Genomic DNA, 10,797 nt, shown 5'->3' with positions numbered 1-10,797 from the left:
AAAATCTCAACATATTTTCCTTTGGTCAGCATGCCAATTAGAATCATCGCTCTGACTGCAAGGTTATGGGACCATTTAAGCATACTGGTGGGGTGCTCTCACATACGACGTATAAGAAGAGGTTGGTAAGACTTATTTTCTGCATTAAATCTTGTTTTACTTTAAATGCATATTAAATATTTCATTACATTGACATGCTCTAGAGAAAGAATGAGATCCAACCACTGCAAAGTTATACGAGTGCATTCACAGGAGACAGTTGGATTAGTCCTGGGTGGATAGAAGATTCCAAGAGATCCAAGTAATTCACAAGATTAATTAGTATAAAATTAAGGTAACCATTGAAGTTTATTTAGTATCAAACTTTCATTAATCATATTTTTTGTATGAGGCCTTCGAGAGGCTCATGAAGAGCCGATCCCAGCAGTCGGGCAGTGGTTCGATCACATCTCATGATCATTTTGAATACAACATGTGGAGTTTATGGTTTGGGGTCTCAGGTTGTGGCCTATGATGCCGGCCTGACCTCTAGTACATTTTGTGCATCTACTTCTACTGCATAGGAGGAGGAGATGCGTCGCCAGGTTGTTGCTGAGGTTGCTGCCCAAGTATTCATCCGACTAGCCACCCTAAAATTAGAGATGGAGCGGAAGATGAAATCAGAGCTCAAAGTAGTGATGCGTTCTGAACTGTGTAGAGGGAAAAAACCAGTTCAGGATGAAGATCAGGAGGATGATGACGAAGTGAGGACCGATGAGGATGAGTAAGGGTTATTTTTTTATGTTTGTATACATTAAATAATTTATTGATCCCAAAAAATATTTATATTGGATAGTTATAATTTTTATTTTTTTTAATGCAATTATTTTTCTTTTGTTTATGTTTATGGTTTATGTGTTAATTAGTTTCATTACTATGTATTTTTTAATGCAATTATTTCTCTTTTGTTTATGTATATGGTTTATGTGTTAATTAGTTTCATTACTATGTAGTGTTGTACTGTGTGGAAATCATACTGTTACAGTTGCAAGTGTGTAAATTGTAGTGTTGAAGGGGGATTTGATGTTTTTTATGCTACAGGTTTTTGAAGGTTTAGCGACTGCTTTAAGACTTTCTGATTAAGATCTGACAGCTATTCTACATATTATTGAACAAGCGATGTTTTCACAAAGTGCTGCATTTTTTCGACGGATACAACCGCTTGTAATTTTCTATGGTTAACCGACATGTGTGTTGCACTTTACTTATGAAAGCACAACATTTTTCCCATAAAAGTGCAACACTTTTCCTACAGATATAGACGTCGGTTATGTTATCAATGATTAAACATGGCATGATTTTTAACCAATAGCGGCGGAGATTATTCGCCAGATAACCTGTAATTTTTAAAATAACCGTCGGCAAATCTGTAGATAATTATATTATCGACAAGCATTTTTGCTACGACGAATACACCGTAGTTTGACCGTCGGTAATTATATTATCTATGGCTTTAATATTATTACTGACGGTATTGGATCATCGGTCACAAGATAAATTTCTTTAATGACTAATGTTTATGCTTACCAACATCGTCTCATATTGTCACATACAAGACCAATGCAACGTCTTTATTGCTTAGAACGATGCATTCCTTCTACGTACTTGTAAAATTAGACTTCTTAGTCTTTTGATTCCTATCCTCAATAGATACTGATAGAAAACCCAAAAACATTTTTTTTAAAAAAACTCTAATGACTCGAGAGGTTATCTAATTATATCATGAAATTCATTATATGTGATTCATGTTCACTATAGCATCGATCCCTTCTTTAATTACATAAGAAAATCATTTTAGCATGTCAGTGGAATCATTTTAAATTTGTTAGACCCCCTTAATTTTTTTGCTTTTCAATTTTTCAATGCAAAAACTCATGTCTCGTTTTTCTATCTATATGAGTATCGGATCATCGTATAAGATTAAGACATTAATTTCTCACTCTATTGTCGTAAAATTGTTGATAAGCTTGTGACCACACACACATGCATTAATCTTTTTTTTCGAGTTTTCTACATTATTTTACTCATAAGATTTCTTATTATTTTTTACTTTTAAGAAGTTAAAATAATGATCATTTTGATCTCATATGAAAGATTTAGAGGGGATTTATGTAAAAAGTAAAGTTTGGGTGCTAGAAATTTAAATACATAAAAATTGGGTGGCATGTTTGTAAAAAACCCAAAAAACTTTGTTGTGAATTACAATTCTAAACAAACAAAGTAGACTAATCATTTTGTTCACATTTCATTATAATTTGAGGCTCCTTGGAATTATTTTTATACTTAGCATGAAAAAATTGTGTGATAGTATATTATTTTGTTTTCGTACGGGACAGTGAGGAGAGAGACCGGTAAGCTAGCGGTGGCAACCGAGAAGGCAATAATAGCATTTATGCATCTTGTTTGAAGTATAAATGATCTTGGCATTGACAAGTGAGCTATATTATAAGAAAAGTTTGCATTATTATATTTTCTTAAATTTATTTTTAACTAAAACTTCTTATATTATAAATAATAAAAAGTGAATTTTTATAATATTGATATCCTTTGTAATTGCATCCCATTTACTATGTATTTTTATACTATTATACAAGCCCCAATCATTCTCAATACGCCTAACAATTCGAGTATCACCCCTTCAACTAGGAGAATCAAACCCCAAATCTGAGCAAATTTATAATGACAAGCAGACGTAGCTACACATCTTATTCTTTAGAAATATCAAGATTTTAGATGAAAGAAGATATTAGAATCCAAGGCCAAAATTTACGTATGACACGCTATCAAATATTATTCGCCAAAAATTAATGAGAATGAGTCCAAATTGACTGTTAGAAGCAACCCATGATCCTTCAGAAATCCAAATTTGGGAGCTATGAATCTGCCAAAATTCTCACCGTTCGGTGCACCGCAACGTCAATTAGCTGCTCCTCGCAAGCCGCTCCCGTCATCGGCGCACATGATGGCATCCGCCAAACCCTCCTCGTACGATAAGGAAACCACGTCCTCACCACCACAAACTTAGAGCATATATCCACGTGGAATCCTTTCATTGACGGGTGCAAGTCACAAAAATAAAACCTGGAGTTTGGGCAGCTCGCACCACACAACATGAAAGGCTACCAGCCCAGCCAGCTCACCAAGCTGACGTGTCTACCTATCTTTCCCCAAGGACAGCGGGCCCCATAACTTCCTCAAATCATCGGTATGGGTCCCACCGTTTGCCGTTGCGAAATTGACGGTAATAAATGTCTCCACTTCTCCCCCCCGTCTCTCCATCGCATAAACACCGGCCTGAAATTCTCCTCCATCAGAATACACAGCAAGAGAGACAGAGAGAGAGAGATTCCGGCCGATCTAATCGATACGATATTACTTGAATCAATATCAGCGATCTATCTGTGCGAGATTTGATCCTGAAATGTCTCTGGCCGGAAATGCGATTTTCTATGTGATCAGAAAGGAAGACAACGCTGCGGAAGCTCTGGATACATCCGTTATATGGGAGAAGGAGCGGTAGTCCAATAGCCTTCAATCAAAATTATCTAATTATATTCAATCGACCGTTTTCGAGATCCAAATCGTTTTTCTATCATTCCATTTTTATTGTTTTCGTCTTTTTGATTCCCCCCCGATCCGAGAGATGTCGATTTCAGAACAGAGGAATGTGGAGGTGGAGTTCGCCAAGTGCGAGTGCTGTGGCCTGACAGAGGAATGCACCCCGGCGTACATAATGGGCGTGCGGGAGCGTCACCACGGCTTATGGATCTGCGGTCTCTGCTCCGAGGCTGTTGTTGATGAGATCAGCCGGGCGGGACGCCGGATCTCGACGGAGGAAGCGCTCGCCCGTCATATGAATTTCTCTCGCGCCTTCCGCTTCCGATCCATGGCTCAAGACCCGCTGGAATCAGCAGAGCATTTAATTGCTGCGATGCGACAGCTGCTGCGCCGTGGCCTTGAATCTCCGCGGTCTATGAAGTCGGCGCCCCCGAGCTTGCGCCGGCGGATGAAGGAAGACGGAGTTGATAGTGTTCCGCGGCCATCGTTCACGCGGTCGGGAAGCTGTTTCCCTACCTTCGCTGGCTGAGAGAAACCGAAGGTTCTTGATCAGCCAGCCGCACAAGTACTGTAATTTTCTACGCGGATGAAATGTAAGGAATAAACCGCTTGTTTCTGCATTAGCAGTTATATAAATTGGTGTATGGTTTTTATAAGTTGAAGAATTTCGAACTTTTTCGTAATTTATTGGTAGGTTTTGTCCTCATTCCCGTTACAGAGAATCTGTATAAAATCCTCCAATTCAGTTAACTGATCTTGTTATCTTTGTAGTTTTAAGCTTATGTTTTCTTTCTTATTCTTTGAATGTTCTGCGTTTCTTTTCTTTTTCTCTGATTATGTTTGGAATTCTGGTAGAAAAATTTAAATTTCGATTCTTTTAGAGGAGAAGAAAATATTAGGTCATGGGAGTTCACATTATCATATACATGAATCTGTGCCGATGTAACGTTCTGTGATTGAACGTCTGGACATGCGGTGTCTCAACATGATATTTTTCTCCTTGAAAAGGTTCTGAAAATTTCATATATATCAAATTTTATGTGTAAGATGTATAAATACACAAGAATTATTTCATATGTATATAAATTTAAACTATAAAACTTAAATTATCCAGATAAAAATCTCCTTATTTTTTTCTCATTGTAACAATAAAAACAACTAATAAATCATTAGAAAGATTCCCTCTCTGTTTTTACTTTTTTTTTAATGGTGCATTAAAAAAATTTTTTTTTTAATTACGGTGATCGACGGTAGAGATCGTACAAAATTTTTTAATTACGGTGATCGACGGTAGAGATCGTACACCGTTTGCATCTCTGCATACGATGTCCGTATGAAATAATTTTTCCTCTTATAGGCATCAATTCAGTTTGGCATCGTGGGGTTATGCCTCTTTTAACCGAGTTTATTAAAGGAATTCTATACTAAAAATTAGGAAATTATTGTATGTTGAGAAGTAGGTTAAGTTTCTATTAATAAGAGAGAATTATAAATAATAATTTCCATACAACAATGGAATAGGATGGCAATATCTTCTAAGATCTACATTTTCTTTTAATTGAAACAATTTCCTTTTATCGTTAATAACATGCCTTTAAGAAATTCTTCTTATGAATGTTTATCCGATTCCTTGATTGGTGCTTCTATGAGTTAAAATCATTCTTACATCCATACCAGGAAAAAAGAAACAATTAAGGAATTCATTTTCCTTATAGGAATTGTATTCTTTCTAATTCGGTGCACATATTTTGTTTGAACAGTCTTACAAAAGAAATTTGACAAAGTGTGATAATTTTAGTCTATATTTCTATGCTAGAAAACAAAAAATATTTTAGAAAAAAAGATAATGGCGCATTCATGTTCAACATAAATTATTTACAAAGCTTCAAAATTATATAATGGCGCATTGTTCAACATAAATTATTTACAAAGCTTCAAAATTAGAAGAAAATATTGATTATGACGTTCGTATGTAGGGTGTAAACGAGCCGAAAATGAGCGAGATCAGGCTCTGTTCGTGCTCGGCTCATTAAAAAATATCATTGTTCGTGTTCGACTTGTTTATATTTCGAGCACAAAAAGTGTGGTTGTGTTCGGCTTGTTTGCTTAGCAAGCTGAACACGAGCTGTTAGCGAACAAAGAGTCATTTTGACAACTCTAATGGCGCAGCCGTAGGATGTTAAAGATTGGTGCAAGATTTAAAACTTATTGTTTATATTAAAGCATTATTTAAATATAATTTAATATATTTTTATTATATTTTTTTAATTAATAATTTTAATTGATGAGTAGTATTTCGAGCCACAACAAGTTGAACACGAATGAATAAATCTTTATTCGTGTTAGGCTCGTTTATATATCGAGCATAAAAAAATGGTTCTTGTGTGAATTGTTAATTTAGAGAATGAATCGAACATGAGCTTCTTAAAAATCGAACACGAGTAGTTCACAAACAACGAAGCGTTCTCACGGCCCTATTTGTATGCCCTGACTTTTGTTGAGATTCAAAAACATTACTCTTCACAAGTCACGAGTTTATACAGTGGTGTGCTCGAATCTCACTGATTGATAGCACATACGAACAACCATATGTCATATCTTTTCCAGAATTAGGGAATATCCAAATTACCAAAAGAAAAATAAAATAAAATGCGATACGGAAATGGTTAAATCTGCAACATCAGAAGCCGTGCAGTCCCAATTTCTTTGTTTTTTTTTTTTTGCACTTTTTTTAAAAGCTATAAATTTAGCTTTAAGATAAATTATAGTTTAAAAATTGGATCGATAGTTAAGTTAGATTTCTTTTGGACTAATGTGTAAGAGTCCATTAAACCACCCTCCCCCCACACATGGAAAAAATTTGCGTACATAAGACGTACGTAGAGCTGCGTACGTCTGTAACTTGAAAATAGGTTACAGGGAGGATATTTGGAGTTTATAACTGCGTTATAGCCTCTGTAACCTCCTTGTAACCTACTTGAACCTTCTAGTAAGTTCCGCGCTTCTGATTTCATATATAGGCAGGTTACAGGAGCTATAACGCGGTTATAACCTCTGAATATCCTCCCTGTAACATATTTGCAGGTTACAGACGTACGCAGCTCTGCGCATGTCTTATTTACGCAAATTTTTCCCCCCCCACACACACACAAACAAGAAAATATTACATCTGGACTGACGTAGGGTTACGTCCGTACTCCAATTAAAACAGATAAACTTAAAGCCCGACCAAGTCATAGTGTACAACGTGGTTTTACTGGAGATTATTTTTCCGTATATCCATGTTGTACCAAGTAAAAAAGCATCCTAAGAAATAATTCAATGTGAAAGTCATAGTGTACAACATAATTGTACTCAAGAAAACCTCCAGTACAACCCTACAACCATGTTGTCCACGAAAATGACTATGTGTCAAGTTTTTCGAGTCCCCTTAGGTTACGGGTTCAATTCCCCTCGTGTGTAGGGTGTAGTACTCGAATATTTAACACACCTAGGGATGGTCGGAGCTTGTCAAATAGTCTTCAACCATTCTTTTTTTAATATACATATATATATATATATGAGCCGTGTACTCAGATCAGTTGGTCGGGCATCTGCTTGTCAATTGTAAGTCTTCTCTGACTTGTGGTTCAATTCCCCCTAAGTGTAAGGTGTGGTACTTGAATTTTTAGGCGCATGAGGGATGGTCGGGGCTCGTATAAAAGCCTTCGACCATTACTTTTTAATATATATATATATATATATATATATACATACATGGCAAATTAGAGGGACCCACAATGAAGTATGCAGAGATCCAATCAACACTGATTTACTTTATTGGATTAGAAATTGGTGGTAAGTCAAGAAAATAACATCTCAGAGCTCTGCATACATGGCAAATTAGAGGGACCCACAATGAAGTATGTAGAGATCAAATCAACACTGATTTACTTTATTGGATTAGAAATTGGCAACACTGATTTACTTTATTGGATTAGAAATTCGTGGTAAGTCAAGAGAATAACATCTCAAAGCTCTGGTAGGCCAATCCCTTCAGTAGGCAAACTGATTGACATAGCAGACCGAATGAAGGACAACTCCACACTAGGCCGAACTCAGAACAGCTCTACACATGGCCGAACGAAGAACAATGCTACACCAAACCTAACAAAAGACAACTCACTTCTAAACGAACCACAAAGGTGGGCCGAAGACTGAAGCAAAGCCACAATATGCTTAGTCGAGAAGTCTTCATATCATTGTCATGTGATTTGATTTGTCTTCACCGAACGAATGAACGTGAACTGAAAATCGATAGTCATCATGATCCACCAATCAATTCATTATTAATATATTTATATATTGTACAAATGACCTTAATAACCTTAAGCTTCTTTGTATTGAAGGGAGTCTTAGATGTAAATATGAACTATGAGTTTCTCCTATTCCTATAAAGGAGATTATTTCATGAGAAAAGGCTCTGGATGCTCCCATTTTATTGTTCACTTCTTCTCCTCTGATGCTTTATACCTTGGGTGTGATTCCCCCAGCACTTTAGGAATCAACATCCTAAAAGGTGTGGTGATCGTAGAATCATGCCACCAACAAGAAGAGGAGTGCAACACAGGGAAAAAACTGCAGCTCAAGAAGAAACGCAGAGTCAAATGGTAGAAATAGCTAGCACAAGCACAAGGAAGATTGTGTGACAATAATTGATGAAGCTGATAGAACAACTGATGTTAGAAATGAGAGAGAAAATGTTAACCACTTTTCACGAAGCTCTAACCAGAGGAAGTCAAAATCCACAGAGTCAGAACCCCAAAAATATAGTCGTCAAGAAAACAATCGTTGGGATGAACTAGCACCCAATGACTGGTGAGATGTACCTGTCCAACAATCAAAAATCTCAACCTACGGAAGAAAATGTTAAGGATTCTCGGTACCAAGATAGTGTTGGGTTCTAGTAGAAAGATATCTCACCATGCGAACCAAAACCCTTTGTCAATCCGAAAATTACCAAGATAGTGTTGGGTCGTTCTAGTAGAAAGATATCGCACCATGCGAACCAAAACCCTTTGTCAATCCGAAAACAACTTTTCCCAACAAATCTCTGAGGTCAAATCTACAGAAAAGTTCAAAACTTCCAACATCAATTTATACAAGGGTCTCACCAACCCAGCCGATCTTGTGGTTGCTTTTGAGTCAGCAGTCGGTATATTAAAGATCATTGATGCATTCAATTGTCGTTTATTCCTTACCACATTAAGGGAATCAACCCTCGGGTGATTTAACGCCCTCCATTCTGAGAAGGAATAACTGCATTCTTAACCCCAGGCGTTATGCTCGTCAGGTGTTTTTTTCCCTCTTGTCCATTAGATTTGGTCGATGCTCCAGCAGGAGAAACAATCAGGCCAATACCCGACTTCTGGGGCAACAAGGGAATGTCATCAAACAATTTGTTCCCATCATCGCGCTCATCCAATGGCCTCTTCTTGAAATCCAGTTGTGTCACTCACCTCTTCTTGGCAGACTTGCTGCCCTTGAAATGCTTTTTCTGGTCACCAACCACGTCACCGTTGGGTGTTGATTTTTTGTTGGAATACTCGAATGACAGATTTTCTTAGCCGGTAGTCCAAAAACCTTCATCAGAATATCATCTGGTGGCTCGCCAAGATAAACCTTCCTACCACTCGCTATAAAAATGCCTTCAACAAGGAACAACCAAAGCTCTGGACTGAAAGAAAGTGCAAGAGTGAGGGTCATCACTAACAGCCTCCTTATAGGATAGCATTGCTCAAAAAACCAGGGATTTTGATTATTAAATACTGATTATGAAATAAATGAATTTAATGTAGCACTTAATGTGGTATTTAATTTTCTTATTTTTATCGTAGTTGTCACTTTCAGAAAAAAAGAAAAGAAAATTGGGGAATTAAATATGTATGACACGATCAAAACTAAATGAATCTCAGAGAAAAACATAGATACATGACAAATAAGAGGGACCCATAGTCAAAGCATACAGAGATTCACTCAAACATTGATTTACTTTATTGGAGTAGAAATTGGTGCTAAGTCAAGAGAAAACATCTCAAAGCTTTGGTAGGTTTGTCCCTTCAACAGGCAGAGCGACCAACATAACAGGCTGAGCGAAGGACAACTCTACACCAGGCCGAACAAAGGACAACTCTACACCAAACTAAATGAAAGATAACTCACCGCCAAACGAACAAGGAAGTTCGGCCGAAGACTGAAGCAAAACCACAAATAAGCTTAGTCGATAAGTTTTCATATAATTCTCATGCGATTTGATCCGTAGTCACCGAATGAATGAACGTGAACAGAAAACCTAAAGGCATCATGATCGACCAGTAAATACATTATTAATATATTTATATATTGTACAAATGACTTTAATATCCCTAAGCTTCTTGGTATTGAATGGGGATCTTAGATGTAATTATGCACCCGAGGTTTCTCTTATACCAATAAATGAAAGATCATTTCATGAGAAAAGGCTTTGGATGCTCCCATGTTTATTGTTCACTTCATCTTCCCCTCTTACTCCCCTCTCATACACTCCATATCTTCGGCGTGACTCCCAGAACACTTTAGGGTTCAACACTATCATATTCTTATTAATTTTTATGCCAAAGACCTAAAACATTAATATTACACACATACTGCCCAATTCTTTTTCGTCATCATTCATTGAATCTACCATTCCATTACAATTTCTAGTCGAAATAAGTTGGGAAGGCATCAATCGCAGCGTACGAATACCTCTGAAATTTCCATCTCTCCTCCTTTCACCTTGCTGCTCCTCCGGTCAACCGCAATGACGGGATCGCGGCGTACAAAGACCTCTTAAACGCCCATCTTTCTCCTCCTTTTGCACCATTGTTAGCTCCCCCGATTCCCACTTCCACTCCAATCAAAAGCAGTTCAATCGCGGCATAAAAATACCTCTACTACTCCTATCTTCCACCTCCTTCCATCCTACCGCTCCTTTCGTTAACCACAACGACAAGATTGCGGTGTATAAAAACCTCTGAAACTCCCATCCGTATAAGAAATTGTAATAGAGTGGTCAAGTAGTTGAATGGGAAATAATTTAGTGTTATTTTTGTAATATTAAAGTGTGGGTTTTAGATATGAAAACTAATAAATATTTGGGTAGTATAAATGTAAATCCCCCCATATATATATATGTGCTTC

General features: G+C 37.0%; 1 protein-coding gene across 1 annotated transcript; it reads left to right on the top strand.

Moving 5' to 3' along the window:
- The first annotated feature begins 3,305 nt into the window (after positions 1-3,305).
- LOC110018391 lies at positions 3,306-4,374 on the top strand. Its single transcript, XM_020715691.1, has one exon. It carries the CDS (start codon positions 3,683-3,685, stop codon positions 4,124-4,126), a length of 444 nt encoding a protein of 147 aa, XP_020571350.1. The 5' UTR covers positions 3,306-3,682; the 3' UTR covers positions 4,127-4,374.
- The last annotated feature ends 6,423 nt before the right edge of the window (positions 4,375-10,797 follow it).

This window comes from Phalaenopsis equestris, unplaced genomic scaffold (assembly GCF_001263595.1).
Source record: "Phalaenopsis equestris unplaced genomic scaffold, ASM126359v1 Scaffold000021, whole genome shotgun sequence".
NCBI classification, from domain to species: Eukaryota; Viridiplantae; Streptophyta; class Magnoliopsida; order Asparagales; family Orchidaceae; genus Phalaenopsis; species Phalaenopsis equestris.
This window is presented reverse-complemented; position numbering and strand designations above follow the sequence as displayed.